Consider the following 21,329-nt stretch of genomic DNA (forward strand, 5'->3'; position numbering starts at 1 on the left):
TTATGTACGGGATACCAACTGACAGCTACATTTGTGACGTCACAATAACATTACAGCTCCAAGACAATTTATATTCAACTTTTTCACAAATAACATGTATTCGTATTCAAGGATCTTTTTGATTGAGTGAAAGTCAATGTAATGTAGAATAGTTTAAAAATAAAAAAGCTGATATTAATGATAAAATATGTCGTCTCTTTACTATATACTGCCATATAAACGTTCTGTTACATTTGTTATCGGGTGAACTTGGTACACAGTGTCGCCATCGCGCGAGTATTCTGCACGTGCTGTGTGCCAATTGAGAACATGCGCGAAAGTCTATCCACCCGTTCACGTACCCTTTCCATTTCGCAATGCTGTTAGAACAAACAAGTCTCTCATGAAATTTGAAATTTCGAACGATGTGATTGAATTATAATCTTGAATACATCGTTATGTTTTGGGCTATAGCACAACCATCGTGAAAACGGCATATTAAAGAGTAGACTGAGGTTTATGTTAAATCTCCAAAATATATAATCTATTCAAGGTAATCCTGACTAAAAGTTATATTGTTGAGGTAAATATTTACAGGGTTTTAGTTCTTAAACAAATACCTCTTCTCGATTATTCAATAGTTATTATAGATTTTTTATGACGCCAGAACTACAATTTGATACCTAACACAATGTTTATCATTGGCATATCTAATTGTAGCGAAATCGATACTTTACTCCGATGTGAAAGTCATGCAGCGATAAAACTATAGAAAACGTCAACAGGTGCAGTTTTATTTATTAAATGGAAACTTATGCGCAGCATATGTTACCAACCCAAAGGACGTAACGTCTATTAGTATTTTCGCTTATCGTCCAGTCTGACGGCTGAACATCGACTCACGAAATGTTGAAGATTCTTTGTCGAAGGCGTCTGTGGACTCTTCTATCTAAATGTTCATATGCACAAATTACTGTGCACGAAGGTGAGACACTAAATACATTTCTTTTCTACGTGTAAATAGAAATACTTATTTATACTACTTATATGTCTTTTGTATGGCATTAGATTGAGATAACTAGATTTGCAGTAGCTGAAAATATATCTTTTGAGTGTTTTAATTAATAGTGTTGTTATATGTTTTTCATTGTTTTGTCTTTATTCTCAGGTATCGGTGTTTCATTAATTCCTTTCCGAGACTGTAATGTTGGTAGACCTTTAGAGCGCCGCCAATCATTTTCAGCAGGGGTACGTATCTCTGTAGATCATTTGAATTTACCACCGAATTCATACAGAACAGGTGAATAAAGCTGTCATATCTATACAAATTACACTGTTACATTGGTCATTGTAGGCACCATACCCTGCTAATTGTTCTAAGATGGTTGTGAAGTCTGCCAGTGTGAATGACGGAGGAAGTAGAATAGATATGGAGTGGAATGACGGAAAGATGTCCAGGTAGGATTTGGATTTTTTCAGCTCTTCACCATATGTAAAAAATTGTATATAATTAATTTGCTGAGTGTTTTTCCATTGCCCTCTCTTTTAGTTATGAACAAAGATGAGAGTGCTAAATGGTAATACTTTAAAGTCCCAATATCCGTATTTATCTTATTTTTTATGATTTAGAAGAATGTTGAAAAAAATCATGTTGTAAACGGGACTAAATCGAAGTCAAGACGAGCGAATATGATTCTGAAACTTTTTGATAAAAATCAAATAAAATTTGAACATCGCTAGGTCAAACAAGCCGAAGGCGACATTGTAACGTCTTTGTCGAGAACGTCATATGACTACCGTTACTATGTAACGTCAGTCCGAACTCTTCCGAGAACGGGTCATGAACTTTCCAACTTCAGTTCGGCAATAATCGTTACTTCTATTGCGACCAGTTTAAAATAAAGGCGTGATAACAAGTATAGATTTTCAACAACTGCTGTTCCAAAGTTATCAAGAAATCATTATAATTATTCTTTGATAAAACTTAATTTCAACTACATCTACAAATATTATCAATAACGGGGTCGAATCAAACTTTTTGTTGATATCTCCGTATAGTATGGCTTTAACGCACGAAACTAAGCTAATGTGCGTCATAATAATAATAATATTTGTTGTTAATATATATATATATGTGTGTGTGGATTATTTTTAATTATTTAGGTACGATAGCACAAATGCATTAAAATAGGGTTTCTTGAAATGAAAATGAAATGATTGTATTAAGGTACCATGCCGTTTGGCTGAGGCACCATTGTCTTTGTGAGGAATGTTATTCTACTAAAGTCAACCAAGTATTGATAGAGGTAGACAAACTGCCACTCGAGATAAAAGTCAAAGATGTCAAAATAGCAGGTAATATGTTATAACTGAATGTGTGATGACAGAGATAGATATAGACATACATGTACATAACACATAAACATATGTTCCATACCAACCATGTCTATTAGATAAATCGGACAAATATTAATAAATCAAAAAGTATAAGAAAAAGTTCTCATAAAAAAATAACTGAACATTTTCGAAATGTCTTTGTGTCTATTTTGAACTGTAACTTAAATAATCTAATCTATATTTTTTATATTCTCAAACTGAAAGCATAAGTATACGTATATAAAACTGATTTTTCCCACCAAGTTAAGATAATTACACACTGTGAATGAAGTCAACCCCAACTGTTTCAGACGATGGGCGAATACAGATTCTGTGGGATGACAATCACTGTGGAGTGATGTCGTCAGATTTCCTGAGGAAATATTGTTACTCACTCAGTAGTTTATCGGCGAGGAAAGCCGCCGTAAAGACCTCACTGTATACTGGGGTAAGTTAATTATAATTTCATCAATGACGTAATGATCGAAGTGTTTTCATTTTATAACTCACTAAGGCAAAAACCTAAATGTATCATTGCAATAATTATTATCATATCGTATTTAGAAGGCACATTGGAACCCAAATTAAAAAAATTGTTTGCTTTTTATTTGTTTTTAAATGTACAATGCTATATTTCGATCATAAGTCATAACATGTTGTCCAGCGATCCCGTGATACAAAGGTTAATGCATTTGATTCCTTGATTATAATTTGTATATCAAAGAAATTTGATTCCGGGTTAATTCCAGTCTACATTGCCGAGTGTCACGTGGGCAGATTGTGAGGCGGATGATAAACACGTGTACAGGTATGAAAGTCACTTAATACTTGAACAGATAGAAAAGGTACTTATAGGTGTTAAGGTTTGGATATATCATCATATTTAAAATTATTACTGCAGAAAGATAATGGATAGTGGTGCGTCTTTTCTCAAAATATTTGTCAGTGAAAAGTATTGTACATAGATATGCAATGGAATGTTGTCTCTACACGAAAACTAATTTCTCATATCTCGATTAGAGCTTAACAATCCTCCTCATAAATGACTACTTCAGGTGGCTGAAGAATATTAATGAGCATGGTCTTGGACTTATTAAGGGGGCACCTGTTGTACCTAATCTGGTATCCGAGGTAAAATTTTATAACATTTCCTCCCTAATATAATATACTATCAATTATTTAAAACTATTTCCCAGTAGTAAAATTTCGTAAAACCATGCGCTGGGTATCGCATTGCCACAGAGCTTAAAAGACAAATAACTATTAAGCTTGAAGTCTTTCATATCGGCCGTATTTTGTCTTATTTTTCGAACGTATTTTAATAAATACATCTTACCATGCAAATTTTGAATAAGAGGGGTTATACCAATATAATAAGTGGATTGTGTAGTAAATTATTTACAGGTAAACAGTCTTGATATTGATAAACATGTCTTTGCATATTAAAGAGTTACTACTCTTTTGGATAAGTATTGAATGTGACTTACGGGATGAGAGTGGAGCATCGATAGAAAACCACAAGATTTTGAGATACAAATAATTTCGTCGCAGTCGATACCCTTCCAGAAAAATACGATAACATGCAAAGACGAAAGGGATGAGGTAATATTTGTCTTTTTATTTTCATTAAGTTCATTCCGAAACATCTGGCGCAGCTTCTGGATAACACTTATGGAAAAGTAGGTTATACAATATTTTAATTGAAGAAAAACAAAGTAATTCATAGAGGTAAAGATTGTTGTTATATTGAAAAACAAGCTTCATAATATAGGTTATGCATGTGGCACATGATTGCATATGTATGTTTTGATAATTAATTTGCGTTTTGTTATGGCTTTTTTAAAAAGAAAAAAATATGTATAATTGTTCAAAAATGTTAAAGAGTCAGAACAGGGAAGACGGAGTTTAGCCTTATCAAAAACCATTCTCAACAATATTTCTGTGACAGATTTATGACGTCATTGCGATGGAACATCCGACCAATGTGGCGTACACGCGGTCTAAGTTACAATTCCATACAGACCTTCCGTACTACGAGTCGGCGCCGGGAATACAGTTTCTACACTGTCTTAAGTATTACTTTTATTGTATTGTTAATGAGAACGTGATTATTTTCTATTTATTGCGATTTAATATTCCTTGTAGTTATGCAATTTATCTATCATTCAGTTTGTAGCATTCTTGCATCCCCAAAGATACTGCAGTTACTCAGCCTATCATGGTTTTCATTCCGGTATTATAACTGTTGTGTAAGATTTATACTACGGAAAAAAATAAATCAAATTAGTTATCTTTTGCATGTAAATCGCGTACTTGTTTACAAATACGACCATTTGGTCTAAATAAACTCTATCGGGCGAGACACGGCCGATACATGAATCGTTTGGTTTAAACTCAATATGTTTCCGTGGTCACTAACAAATTGTATAACGAATTGTACGTCAAGTATTATGACGTCATATAAACAAAACAGTTTCGCTGGGAATTTTAAAAGCGGTACAGTCATCGGCCAAACTGAATTATTGGATAAGATCACTGCGCCACAACTCAGTTTGTTTTATTGAAAAGGTAAGTAAAATCGTGGAAATTTACGCCTAATTAGTACCTGAGTGAATTATCTTAATTAAATTATAAGCATTATTGTCAATATCTTTAATGGTTATGAAGTTATGGACAAAAAAGGACGGACGCGTCTATGAAGAATGTCCTTCCGTGTTTTGTCTATGACTTCATAACCCCAAAAAATATTGAGAATTATGCTTCAGTAACTTCAAAATGCTTTATGAATGGTAACCAAAATAATTCAAAACGTAATCATTTTCACCTAATGGAATGAGTTGGCATGATCCATTACTATGAAATACTCCTAAATAAGTATTCCCAATTTCGTATTGCTTTTGACAGTGGTCATCAGCGGCATCGTCATACATTTCGTGATTCCATTTCTCGGATGGCGAAGCGTTTCTTGACCGCCATCTTGTTGTGCTTATGACGTTAGTGGCAAAGAACGATAACTCTATCATCCATACCTGATACTTTTCGACCAGCCTAATATGTCTATATCTTGGATATTTTACCAATAGGAAGATTTTTGTCTGAGGCGGGGTAATGTGCGAAGCTGTTCACATATGATAATCCAAATAATTTTGTACCTGTATTCCAAATTTAATTATGATAATCCAAACAATTTTGTACCTATTCCAGATTTGATGTTAGTCTGGTCGGAGGGGAAACAATCTTTGTTGACTTGTTTGCCGTCTGTGAGGAATTCCGACAAACGAATCCTGTCGAATTTAAAACACTGACCACTACTCCGTGTACATTTGTCCGGAATCACGAGTCAAGGTCAATTAAACTATGTCAACAATTCTTACATTTAACTTTATTTGTCCAAGTTATGCAAAAATGTGATGGATTGTACACAATATAATTTGCAATATATCTAATTAGATAGCTAGCATAAAAATTTTCATTTGAAAAAAAATTATTTTAAACAGAGTGAATTGTGTTCTTCTATCCACTGACCCCTCACCCCATTGCAATTTCTCAGTTATCAGTTTTTTTTTTCAGTTTTAACCTTATCATCTCGATATTCAATGTATTTGTTGAATAAAAAAGACAACGCCTCATCTGTTTTATTTTCAATGATATATAAATCATTGATATTGATTTCTTTCACAGAGATACCCCTATCCATCTACATATACAAAGGCCAGTTATCAACTTGAACAACGAACACGAGGTAAGGTGTTCGATATTGGATTAAATAATAAAGCGTAGTTTTTAATACATGTATAACCTGATGAAATTAAAAAATAGTTATATCAATACTTATTAATTCTCTAATCTGTCACATGATCACCAACATCAAAACCCCATGACAATTCACATTGTAACATGTGTTACACCATTTCTGTATTAGTTTGTTTGGTTATAAAATAAGTTCATATTGAGTGTGTCGCTTGATGATGTACATATCTAAAGTTGTGCCGTAATTATCATACTCACAAATCAATAACTTTTAATATGTTATTCACCAGCAGAAGTGAGAATTTTGCGGAATTCCAACACTTACAATGTATAAGTTGTAAGTTTACACATTTAGATTAGCAGAAAAGAGTACATACGGTCAGACCATGAAGCCAATTTCATTTCACATTTTAAGCAGTGTTATTAGTTATTGTAAACTGATTTATGCAGTTATATTTTTATCTAAACATTTGTAAGGCATAAACGACAAGAACTTTACTTTGCTTAAATTCTGTGTTGTAACTTATGTTTATAAGGCATAATACATGTTTGTCAATTTGAATGAGTTTCACAACTGTATTCACCAAAACTTATGGTTTTAAATAGATTACTGAAGAGAAAAAATAACCTGTCAACATTATCGCTCACCCCAGTTATGGCACATATAACTATAAAGATTAAATTGAATAGATGAAGATATATCTCATAAATTGAAGTTTCATCATAAAACATTTCACTAAACTTTTGTTTAGCTCCATAACATAACAATTCTTAGAATTCAATCTAATCTAGTGACATACCAAATTAATTGGGGGACTCTTTTCTCTAATATATAATTAAGCATATGTTTAAGTCAATTAGAAGTAACGTTGCTAACATGAACGTTATTTTGATGTTTTGAGATGATAATACAAATTGTATTTCAAGCAAGTAAAAATCCTCTTTACATACAAAAGGTGGGGTTGCATAATCCGCCCACGTGCCGATTTTTTTCAAATTTTGCAGTGTTAAAGGTCTAGGTACATAGCTACTTTTTATGTGTTGTTTATTTATTTTGTATGTTTTAAAAAGGCATAAAGGGCCTGAAATGATATTTTCTAAAATTGCTTTGGGTATGTGGTATTTCAACTAAAGTATGTATAATTTAAAAATGATACCAGCACCACAAAGGCTACAATCTTAATTTTATGCAATCAGACGGCTTTTATTTCGAAACAATGGCAACAATGTATTTAAAACTATTACTATCTCATTCGGCCTACCCCATAACCAATATGTACCAATTTCACTAATATCTAATAATATCTAAATTTCAACCAATCAGAGACCTCCATTTTGTTTCCATGGCAACCAATCGTTTAAAAAGGGATTCCATGTTATTCAGCATATTTTATAACCCATATATACCAATTTTCACTTAAATCTGACAATATCTAAATTACAACCAATCAGAGGCCTCCATTTTGTTTCCATGGCAACTGATCTTTTTGAAAGTGTTACCATGTTATTCAGCATACCTTGTAACACATATATACCAATTTTCACTTAATTCTGACATCATTTAAATTTCAGCCAATCAGAGGCCTCCGTTTTGTTACCATGGCAACCAATATTTTAAAAGGTGTTACCATGATATTTAGCATCAAAAATTATTACTGTACACCGATTTTCACTTATATCGGACTCTGGAATTATAAACTGGAAATGTATAACTAGGTATACTAACAAAGAAGTGTTCCGTTGCTACATGCACTCTCTATTTTTTAATGTTTCGTTTTCGTTTTTTCCAAAAAGTGTTAAATTTTCGTAAAAAATATTATTTCAAACAAAATTTTCCGTTAAAATTCTAAAAGAAATGACTTAATTACAAAGTATACGATCTACTCAAATGATTTATGAATAATAAATGTAGAATATTTAACAAAGGCTAACCTTTTTTGGCATGTTTGTGCAGGTAGTTTTAATGAAAATGACTACAAAGAATTCAGGCCCTTTGGGCCTTTTTAAAATCACAAAAGGAAAAAGAAGTGTCGTTTTAAAGGGACAACTAGTAGTACTTACAATATGCAAAGTTTCAAGAAAATTGGACTGTGGGCAGTTTCTATGGGATTTTTAACATTAGCTTGAACACCACCTTTACCATAATGAGGTAAAAACGGTATAAAGCTAGTATATTAATATTCCGAAATAAAAGGCCAAAATAAATACAAAGTAAAAGTAAAATCAAAATAATTTCTATGGAATATGTATTCAGCCACTAAAGTGCCTTCTTCAGTCCAAAATAACACTAACATAACGTGTTCGTCTATATGTTTGTTTACATCTATTGTGCGCAGGTATGAAATGTCTCGGCCCGTTTTGCAAAAGTGAGCCATAAGTTATCTACACAACCAAGCATTCGAAAGATAAAGGCTTAAGATATATAATTTGATTTTAGAATTCTGCTGATGAACTATAACATCGTTTGTTAAAATAGTGCTATGCTTTATATTCTGAAATATCTGATATTGTAAAAATATTTTATAAAATTAGACAAAAGAGTTAGTTCTGTACTCATGATCTTTATAATGTGTTTTTTTTATTATTAAAATGTCGTTTAGAAAAATGGTAATATCTTTTCTGTAAATCATATGTTTTTACTTAGATAATTGGAGTATTCTGGAGTCCTGTGTCTGCTGGCGTCGCAGAGATAGCACAGGTAAGATAGCTGTGTACATTTGATTTACTCTCTCTGTATTTTTTAACGATTCGGTGCATATCTACATTTCAAGTAAGAATTTTTTTTATATGACCATAACTGATTCAAAAAAAAATTAAAATGCATGTAGATTATTATGTTCATGCAACACATTTTAATGATCATACATGCAGTAATTATTATCAATTATATTATTGTTCATACAACACATTTTAATGACCATACATGCAGAAATCATCATCATCAGTTATATTTATTGTCCATACAACATATTTTAATGACCATACATGCAGAAATCATCATCAGTTATATTAATTGTCCATACAACACATTTTAATGACCATACATGCAGTAATTATTATCAGTTATATTTATTGTCCATACAATACATTTTAATGAACATACATGCAGTATTATTATCAGTTATATTAATTGACCATACAACACATTTTAATGAACATACATGCAGTAATTATTATCAGTTATATTAATTGTCCATACAACACATTTTAATGAACATACATGCAGTAATTATTATCAGTTATATTTATTGTCCATACAATACATTTTAATGAACATACATGCAGTTATTATATCAGTTTATAATTGTCCATACAACACATTTTAATGAACATACATGCAGTTTTATTATTATCAGTTATATTAATTGTCCATAATTGTAATACGTTATATAATTGTCTACAACACATTTTAATGACCATACATGCAGTATTATTATCAGTTATATTAATTGTCCATACAACACATTTTAATGAACTACATGCAGTTATTATTATCAGTTATATTAATTGTCCATACAACACATTTTAATGAACATACATGCAGTTATTATTATCAGTTATATTAATTGTCCATACAACACATTTTAATGACCATACATGCAGTATTATTATCAGTTATATTAATTGTCCATACAACACATTTTAATGAACATACATGCAGTTATTATTATCAGTTATATTAATTGTCCATACAACACATTTTAATGACCATACATGCAGTATTATTATCAGTTATATTAATTGACCATACAACACATTTTAAGGACCATACATGCAGTAATTATCATCAGTTATATTAATTGTCCATACAACACATTTTAATGAACATACATGCAATAATTATCATCAGTTATATTAATTGTCCATACAACACATTTTAATGACCATATTAAGACCACAGGTAGTATTATTATCAGTTATATTAATTGACCATACAACACATTTTAAGGACCATACATGCAGTAATTATCATCAGTTATATTAATTGTCCATACAACACATTTTAATGAACATACATGCAATAATTATCATCAGTTATATTAATTGTCCATACAACACATTTTAATGAACATACATGCAGTTATTATTATCAGTTATATTAATTGTCCATACAACACATTTTAATGACCATACATGCAGTAATTATCATCAGTTATATTAATTGTCCATACAACACATTTTAATGACCATACATGCAGTATTATCATCAGTTATATTAATTGTCCATACAACACATTTTAATGACCATACATGCAGAAATTATCATCAGTTATATTAATTGTCCATACAACACATTTTAATGACCATACATGCAGTATTATTATCAGTTATATTAATTGTCCATACAACACATTTTAATGACATACATGCAGTAATTATCATCAGTTATATTAATTGTCCATACAACACATTTTAATGAACATACATGCAATAATTATCATCAGTATTTATTAATTGTCCATACAACACATTTTAATGACCATACACATGTAGTATTATTATCAGTTATATTAATTGTCCATACAACACATTTTAATGACATACATGCAGTAATTATCATCAGTTATATTAATTGTCCATACAACCATTTTAATGAACATACATGCATATTATTATCAGTTATATTAATTGTCCATACAACACATTTTAATGAACATACATGCAATAATTATCATCAGTTATATTAATTGTCCATACAACACATTTAATTTAATATATCGTTAACACATACAACACATTTTAATGACATACATAAATTAATTATATCAGTTATATTAATTGTCCATACAACACATTTTAATGAACATACATGCAGTTATTATTATCAGTTATATTAATTGTCCATACAACACATTTTAATGAACATACATGCAGTATATTATCATCAGTTATATTAATTGTCCATACAACACATTTTAATGAACATACATGCAGTTATTATTATCAGTTATATTAATTGTCCATACAACACATTTTAATGAACATACATGCAGTATTATCATCAGTTATATTAATTGTCCATACAACACATTTTAATGAACATACATGCAGTATTATCATCAGTTATATTAATTGTCCATACAACACATTTTAATGAACATACATGCAGTTATTATATCAGTTATATTAATTGTCCATACAACACATTTTAATGAACATACATGCAGTATTATTATCAGTTATATATTAATTGTCCATACAACACATTTTAATGACTACATATTCATGATTAATATAATATCATTAATTTATATTGTCCATACAACACATTTTAATGAACATACATGCAGTTATTATCAGTTATATTAATTGTCCATACAACACATTTTAATGACATACATGCATTATTATTATCAGTTATATTAATTGTCCATACAACACATTTTAATGAACATACATGCAGTTATTATTATCAGTTATATTAATTGTCCATACAACACATTTTAATGACCATACATGCAAATTCTTATCAGTTATATTAATTGTCCATACAACACATTTTAATGAACATACATGCAGTTATTATTATCAGTTATATTAATTGTCCATACAACACATTTTAATGACCATACATGCAGTTATTATTATCAGTTATATTAATTGTCCATACAACACATTTTAATGAACATACATGCAGTTATTATTATCAGTTATATTAATTGTCCATACAACACATTTTAATGAACATACATGCAGTTATTATTATCAGTTATATTAATTGTCCATACAACACATTTTAATGAACATACATGCAGTTATTATTATCAGTTATATTAATTGTCCATACAACACATTTTAATGAACATACATGCAGTTATTATTATCAGTTATATTAATTGTCCATACAACACATTTTAATGACATACATGCAGTATTATTATCATTAATTAATTGTCCATACAACACATTTTAATGACATACCAGAAATTCTTTTATTATTGTCCATAACACATTTAATGAACATACATGCAGTAATTATTATCAGTTATATTAATTGTCCATACAACACATTTTAATGACCATACATGCAGAAATCTTCATCAGTTATATTAATTGTCCATACAACACATTTTAATGAACATACATGCAGTTATTATCATCAGTTATATTAATTGTCCATACAACACATTTTAATGACCATACATGCATTTATTTTTATCAGTTATATTAATTGTCCATACAACACATTTTAATGAACATACATGCAGTTATTATTATCAGTTATATTAATTGTCCATACAACACATTTTAATGACCATACATGAGAAATCTTCATCAGTTATATTAATTGTCCATACAACACATTTTAATGAACATACATGCAGTTATTATTATCAGTTATATTAATTGTCCATACAACACATTTTAATGACCATACATGAGAAATCTTCATCAGTTATATATTAATTGTCCATACAACACATTTTAATGAACATACATGCAGTTATTATTATCAGTTATATTAATTGTCCATACAACACATTTTAATGAACATACATGCAGTTATTATTATCAGTTATATTAATTGTCCATACAACACATTTTAATGAACATACATGCAGTTATTATTATCAGTTATATTAATTGTCCATACAACACATTTTAATGAACATACATGCAGTTATTATTATCAGTTATATTAATTGTCCATACAACACATTTTAATGAACATACATGCAGTTATTATTATCAGTTATATTAATTGTCCATACAACACATTTTAATGAACATACATGCAGTTATTATTATCAGTTATATTAATTGTCCATACAACACATTTTAATGACCATACATGCAGTATTATTATCAGTTATATTAATTGTCCATACAACACATTTTAATGAACATACATGCAGTTATTATTATCAGTTATATTAATTGTCCATACAACACATTTTAATGAACATACATGCAGTTATTATTATCAGTTATATTAATTGTATCCATACAACACATTTTTAATGAACATACATGCAGTTATTATTATCAGTTATATTAATTGTCCATACAACACATTTTAATGAACATACATGCAGTTATTATTATCAGTTATATTAATTGTCCATACAACACATTTTAATGAACATACATGCAGTTATTATTATCAGTTATATTAATTGTCCATACAACACATTTTAATGACCATACATGCAGTTATTATTATCAGTTATATTAATTGTCCATACAACACATTTTAATGAACATACATGCAGTTATTATTATCAGTTATATTAATTGTCCATACAACACATTTTAATGAACATACATGCAGTAATTATTATCAGTTATATTAATTGTCCATACAACACATTTTAATGAACATACATGCAGTTATTATTATCAGTTATATTAATTGTCCATACAACACATTTTAATGACCATACATGCAGAAATCTTCATCAGTTATATTAATTGTCCATACAACACATTTTAATGAACATACATGCAGTTATTATCATCAGTTATATTAATTGTCCATACAACACATTTTAATGACCATACATGCATTAAATTTTTGCGCTATCATGACATATAGGTTATTAATGTCCATACAACACACATTTTTTAATGAACATACATGCAGTTATTATTATCAGTTATATTAATTGTCCATACAACACATTTTAATGACCATACATGCAGAAATCTTCATCAGTTATTATTAATTGTCCATACAACACATTTTAATGAACATACATGCAGTTATTATTATCAGTTATAGTAATTGTCCATACAACATATTTTAATGACCATACATGCAGAAATCATCATCAGTTATATTAATTGTCCATACAACACATTTTAATGAACATACATGCAGTTATTATTATCAGTTATATTAATTGTCCATACAACACATTTTAATGACCATACATGCAGAAATCATCATCAGTTATATTAATTGTCCATACAACACATTTTAATGAACATACATGCAGTTATTATTATCAGTTATATTAATTGTCCATACAACACATTTTAATGACCATACATGCAGTTATTATTATCAGTTATATTAATTGTCCATACAACACATTTTAATGAACATACATGCAGTTATTATTATCAGTTATATTAATTGTCCATACAACACATTTTAATGAACATACATGCAGTTATTATTATCAGTTATATTAATTGTCCATACAACACATTTTAATGAACATACATGCAGTAATTATTATCAGTTATATTAATTGTCCATACAACACATTTTAATGAACATACATGCAGTTATTATTATCAGTTATATTAATTGTCCATACAACACATTTTAATGAACATACATGCAGTTATTATCATCAGTTATATTAATTGACCATACAACACATTTTAATGACCATACATGTAGTATTATTATCAGTTATATTAATTGTCCATACAACACATTTTAATGAATATACATGCAGTTATTATTATCAGTTATATTAATTGTCCATACAACACATTTTAATGAACATACATGCAGTATTATTATCAGTTATATTAATTGACCATACAACATATTTTGATGACCATACATGCAGAAATCATCATCAGTTATATTAATTGTCCATACAACACATTTTAATGACCATACATGCAGTATTATTATCAGTTATATTTATTGTCCATACAACACATTTTAATGAATATACATGCAGTTATTATTATCAGTTATATTAATTGAAAAAATGCAATCACCGCAATTATATTTTAGCGAAGTATAGATTACCGCCAAAATACCTACCTATTCATTACCCCTTTCTACATTACAGGATGTTGTACCCCAATATTACAGAGCATACCAGATGTTTGCAAGAGCCATTTCCAACTTCCATACAAAGGTTCGCTTATTCATTTTACACATTTTACAGATGATCCGACATTTTACAGATGATCCGACATTTCACAGAGATGATCCGACATTTTACAGAAATGATCCGACATTTTACAGAGATGATCCGACATTTCACAGAGATGATCCGACATTTCACAGAGATGATCCGACATTTTACAGAGATGATCCGACATTTCACAGAGATGATCCGACATTTCACAGAATTGATCCGACATTTTACAGAGATGATCCGACATTTCACAGAAATGATCCGACATTTTACAGAGATGATCCGACATTTCACAGAGATGATCCGACATTTCACAGAGATGATCCGACATTTTACAGAGATGATCCGACATTTCACAGAGATGATCCGACATTTCACAGAATTGATCCGACATTTTACAGAGATGATCCGACATTTCACAGAGATGATCCGACATTTTACAGAAATGATCCGACATTTCACAGAGATTAAACTACTGTAAACCACTTTATTTTCAACAAATACCAATTTTCCCGTGATTTCGCGAATTCAAATGTTTTGCAAATAATTGTATAAATGGTATGGATGAATGCAAGAATTTTATTAAGAACCCTTGATAGCGAACTCATGTATACTGTGTAACATGAAATCTTCGTTGTGTTGAAATTTTCTCGACCTTTTGATAATCTGATAGATGATGTATAAGTTGAGATGAAATAATAACCCTTGAAATGCTGATAAAGTGTCGCACTTTATGTTTAAGCTTTTTCGTTCTAATCTTTGCGTTTTTATCAATTGATTTCCTATTATAATTCAGAATGAAGTTCGTCTCCAGCCGGGAGATTTGGTTGCTTTCAACAACAGGCGAATGGCACACAGCCGAAATTCATTTTCAGGTGGAAGAGGTGAACGGCATTTGCAGGTAAACCTACAATGTTCTCAACTTTTTAAACTATATTTCACCAAAATTTTTATTTATTTTGTACTTATGTATTCATAGTGGGGAGTCATATTCATAGATCGAAACCGTCTTAACGTGTTGTTGATCGTTTTAGGAACCTTCTATATATTTTCTTGTCATTTCTTTAAAACTGTATGATAGATACTGCTGATGGATTATTCAAAGGTTGATCTAAACCTGATTATCGTTCTGTTTATTCTATATTGAAAATTTTTAATTCGGTCAATTTGATTAACCGAATACTCAAAGATTGTTTCTTTACACACTGACGTCACATTTAAAGAGCTGTTGACTTATGACTACATTTGATTAATGAAGATGATATTCGGAATAATGTTGGCATCGACATTAATCCACCATGAACATCACCACCACCACCATCATCATCAACACCATCATCATCAACACCACCATCATAATCATCATCACACACTGATACAAACGTCTGTATATTTGTACGTTGTAGGGTTGCTATGTAAATATCTGTGAGTATAAAAGTCGTCTGATCAGTCTCACTAAGAAGTACGGTAATGTATCTACAATAAAGCGTGTTGGTAACATGGATTGGATGTAAGACATCAGTGTCACCAAGAAGTATGACGATGTATCTACAATCAAACGTGTTGGTAACATGGATTGGATGGAAGATGTCAGTCACACCAAGAAGTACGGCGATTTATCGACAATCAATCGTGTTGGTAACATGGATTGGATGTAAGACATCAGTCTAACCAAGAAGTATGACGATGTATCTACAATCAAACGTGTTGGTAACATGGATTGGATGTAAGACATCAGTCTAACCAAGAAGTATGACGATTTATCTACAATAAAGCGTGTTGGTAACATGGATTGGATGTAATACATCAGTGTCACCAAGAAGTATGACGATGCATCAATAATAAAACATGTTGGTAACATGGATTGGATGGAAGATGTCAGCCACACCAAGAAGTACGGCGATTTACGTATTGTTAACATGGATTTGATGTCAGACAGCAGCCTAACCAAGAAGTATGACGGTGTATCTACAATAAAACGTGTTGTTAACATGGATTTGATGTAAGACATCAGTGTCACCATGAAGTATGACGATGGATCTACAATCAAACGTGTTGTTAACATGGATTTGATGTAAGACATCATTGTCACCATGAAGTATGACGACGTATCTATAATCAAACGCGTTAGTGATATGAATTTGATGTAAGACATCAGTCTAATCAAGAATCTACATTCAAACATGTTGGTAACATGGACTGTATGTAACATATATATCATTCTTATATATATAATACAAATCATAGGATGTTAACCTAAACGAATAAAGTTTAAAATACGAATCGTAGCCCACTACCACTGTTTGTTTCTACAACAATCACACAAGTTTTAAAATTTGCTTTGTTCATGATATAAACACTGAAAATGAAACGTCAGGATTTCGAAGACTGCGGAACAAAATGGCGAACTATGCTTGATTCTTTTGAAGTGATAAAGATTATCTCGCCAAAGCTCGCAAAAAAAATCTTTAAATTGACTCGTTTCATAAAATTTCATAGGAAACAAAGTCGTTAGAAATCTTCTATTTATGTCCTATTTCTGATAATTAAGAATTTTATTTCTCATCATGATAGAATGAAACCTGTATGGTTTGCAGGGTGATAAATCTGGTCACCCATGCATGAATTGAAAAGAACATGTCCTATTTGATTTGCTATTTTCTCACCTCCCCGTGATCATTAATGGACTGTATTTTATCAATACATTGTACATATCTATCAACAAAGTAGTGGTTCACTCATAGCAAGATAAAGATAGTTTGTACTTGTGACATTAAAATGTCCAAATTAAAATTCATTATCTTCAAAATAAGACACAAATCCACATATATAATAATTCAATGGGAATAGCGGTTAAATCGTATACATCATTATGTACCTACATAAAAGACTTTGTCAGAAAAATTGAACGTAACAACTGTCTCCATTGCATACAACACTCTGTAATGTCAAACAGCAAACCAAGTACTAAGTACTACTTTCAGTACCGTCCATTATTCCCGACAGTACACCAGAACTCTTTGTGTAAAAATTGCACTTTTTATAGTACAAGAATGATATGATATTTGTTATTACGGTATCTGTATTATAATTTAGTCTATGGCCTTGTATGTAGTATTCCGATCAATGCTGATGTTCGACTTTTTAAACTTTATGAAGTTCTGAATTTTCAACCGTTCCAGATAAAGTATTTCAGATGTGTGTTGTTAGGCTTGCCAGTCAATCTGACATTCTATAAATCATATTATCATTTTACAACCTGTACATTATCTCCCGCTTATGTCACGATTAGTGCGTGGTCTTATCGCGATCAGAACACTTATATAAAGTCTGAAGACAGCAGGAATCCTGTACATTTAGTAGAATTAACACTGACTTGTCACCACAATGTTCTCGGGGATTATACTCGCCATTTTACTTGGCGTTACCATTGCCTACCCTAACTATCAACAAAATATACCTAACGGCCGACAAGTTCCGAACCCCTGTGCCGGAGTTACTGGACTGTGGCTTGGTGTGGGACATCTCAACCCCCACGGTGCGGGCCCTAGGAACTTATTTGGTCAGGTAAGTATACGCGGTAATGCGGTAAGGAATAAAAGTTATTGTTTGTATACGCGGTACTGCGGTAAGATATTGTAATAAAAGTTAATATTGTTTGCATATTCATAAAACATGTTTCGGACGAGGGATCAAATTTAAACATTGATGTAGTTTCTTTTTCAAATTTGAAAGACATCGTTGGGAACAATAAATTATCACAATCTTGTTTACATTATTCGTTATAAGGAAACTAATGACGTTATCAATGCTAATATTTTTTCGTTTTTTTTTTAAATTGTGTTAGAAGATTAAAATGTGTTCGATCTACACTGACAATGGATTTGTTTTAGAAAGACAATACATACTTTTAATAATCCTTCTGTGGAATCATGTATAATTAAAATAGCATAATTTAGATATAATGTTTGATTTGTGTAGGATAAGGGGATACAACTAGTAATAACTTCATATTAATAAATGATATAGAAAATTGAAAATAATATTTTTTGTATAATTTCAGTTTTAGAGTTGCTTTATCTGAACCTTGTGATTATCGTAAACCGTTGTAAAATGACGTGGGTTAAGTACCGTCGATTAGTCCCAATCTCTCTGAATAATTACTAGCAGAACAAAAAGAACGCAGTATCTAAGTTACTACAGTTACAAGATAATTTTCTCTCTTATCCAGTAAAATAAATAGATTATAGTACATGTACTACCAGAAACTGGGGAATTTTATTATTATTGCATTACACATTGTCTTCATTAAAACAAATTTCAAACTTAGCAAAGAATCATGAAATTTCTTCAGCATTAATTCTGTTCAAGCATTGCTTGCATTTGGCACTGCTGTAAGCCAAAGTCACTACTGTTACAAAATAAATATCTCTCTTATTGCAAAAATCAAGGACGTATATGAGACTCACTTATAAACCTTGCAAAAATGGAGAGATTTATTGTCATTAAAAATTGGCTTAAAATGTATTTCAACTATAAGCATGAAGTTTATGAAAGTTTCTTAGCTTTGTCCAACCATTGCTCACATTGTCACTCCTTTTACACCTGTATACTATCTGAGTTTGATATCACTCATGTTATAAGACGAAAAGCTGTCGACTGTAGATTTGCATTTGATGTAATGTCTCTTTTAATGGCCGTTAGATGTAAAAAAAAGTGAAAAAAAAGAAATACTGAACCCTGGACAATGTAATAAAAGTACGAAGACTTGGCGTCACTGCTGTTATGTGATATGTACATGTCCTTCCTGTCACATAATGGTAAAAAACATCGTTTTGAATATAACCACTTACCAGTTCATCACAAGGTTGTAGAATTAGAAAAATAAGAGGACAATCATATTTTAAACATATTGTCAATTGAGTTGACAAAAGTACAGGTGTAAACTGCATGTATTTGTCACTTCTGTTATCACAAAAATCCCTCTTACAAATTCACGACTGTATTATACAGACATGTGCTTCTATTTGAAGTGTTAAGTATGCGATCAAGGCAATATATCTTTTTTCGCCTCAACATATTTAGTTTTTACAGAACACTTGTAACAGTAGTGACATTTCAAAATGTACCCATGCATATTTACGTACACATTTAAAAAAAAATCCAGAAGTACTTACGACTTTTTTGATTCCATCAACTTCAGTAATGAATATCTTAATTTGATGCATTGTTTGAAATAGTCAGAAATGCTTAGTTTATACAAAATAAGAACAGTAACGGGAGTGACACTAAACAGTGTACCTTATAAGACTCTTACACATGTCATGATATGTGGATAGAAAGGAGGGGTTTGCAAAAAAAAAAAAAAAAAATCGCGATTTCAAGTCAATTCTCCTTACATGAAAATTGCGTGATCGCAAACCCCGTTGTTTAAATATTTTATAATAACATCTTTCTATCTCTTTGGTAGGGATAATGAAGTGACCGAATGATGCCAAAAAAAACGTACATGTAGTTTACAAGTTGTCTTCGATCTATTCAAACCAGAAAAGAAATAAAGTTGATGCCTTGCTAGTTTGTGCAAAGCCCGTTTTCTTTGGTCAGGACTTCGCTTCCTCTGGCCACAGCTGGACACACGACTTGTGTATGGCGGACTCGGATGGGGACGGCAGATCGAATGGAGTCGAATTAGGAGATCCAAGCTGTACTTGGAAACCTGGCCAAGCTCCATCACTTAAAGCTACGGGCCATCCAGGTATACACAAACACATGTTTTAAATTAAAAAAAAAAAGATAATTGTTAATATACTTTGTTTATCTAAATGTTGACACACATTTATTTAAAAATGTTCGTTGTACTAATACTTTGTTTTAAACATCACTGATTGGTCGCGTACTGTATTTAAAAATTCTTCTTATGCTGTGTAATCTTGTGGAAGCGATATCAATGGCGGTGGCGTGAACTGTACGTGAAGTCTTTCTGGGGTCATCATGATAGTACGTTAAGTGGATTCGAGATCTTTCTATGATTAGTAGTCATCGTGGGAAATACAACAGGTAGCTGTCTTATTAATAGTTCAGTGATACATGTAAGTTGTGCACAACATGTTTATTCCCATAACAAGCTTTTGTAGAAGGTTAAGAAACACTCTCGTTTGTATCATCGACAATATATGTAGGTGTTCTAAGTTAGCGTCATCTCCTATAAGGAATGTCTAATCTTTATTTAAGTTTATTCACTTTTCTTGTTTCTTTACAGGAATCTGCGAGCCTATGAATGATCTAAAGTGTCAATCTGTCAATGCTAATATTGCTTGTTCATAAAATACTGTATTAAATCTTTTATATTATTGATCAATTGTTTCGTTTGATCTGTTCATATTCAAGAGGAAA

At 30.8% G+C, this 21,329-nt stretch overlaps 2 protein-coding genes across 2 annotated transcripts; both read left to right on the forward strand.

The window, feature by feature from the left end:
• The first annotated feature begins 299 nt into the window (after positions 1 to 299).
• On the forward strand, positions 300 to 16,478 carry LOC138326874 (gamma-butyrobetaine dioxygenase-like). Its single transcript, XM_069272861.1, has 15 exons — positions 300 to 993; positions 1,108 to 1,227; positions 1,334 to 1,437; positions 2,207 to 2,334; positions 2,667 to 2,803; positions 3,105 to 3,163; positions 3,411 to 3,486; positions 3,987 to 4,034; positions 4,304 to 4,428; positions 5,560 to 5,700; positions 6,037 to 6,097; positions 8,750 to 8,803; positions 14,865 to 14,933; positions 15,733 to 15,837; positions 16,343 to 16,478. The coding sequence occupies exons 1-15, from the start codon at positions 886 to 888 to the stop codon at positions 16,448 to 16,450; spliced, it is 1,443 nt and encodes a 480-aa protein (XP_069128962.1). The 5' UTR covers positions 300 to 885; the 3' UTR covers positions 16,451 to 16,478.
• Positions 16,479 to 18,163: 1,685 nt separating this feature from the next.
• Positions 18,164 to 21,290, forward strand: LOC138327490 (temptin-like). Its single transcript, XM_069273616.1, has 3 exons — positions 18,164 to 18,503; positions 20,541 to 20,691; positions 21,196 to 21,290. Exons 1-3 carry the CDS (start codon positions 18,324 to 18,326, stop codon positions 21,258 to 21,260), a joined length of 396 nt encoding a protein of 131 aa, XP_069129717.1. The 5' UTR covers positions 18,164 to 18,323; the 3' UTR covers positions 21,261 to 21,290.
• The last annotated feature ends 39 nt before the right edge of the window (positions 21,291 to 21,329 follow it).

This window comes from Argopecten irradians, chromosome 7, assembly GCF_041381155.1.
Source record: "Argopecten irradians isolate NY chromosome 7, Ai_NY, whole genome shotgun sequence".
Lineage (NCBI taxonomy): Eukaryota > Metazoa > Mollusca > Bivalvia > Pectinida > Pectinidae > Argopecten > Argopecten irradians.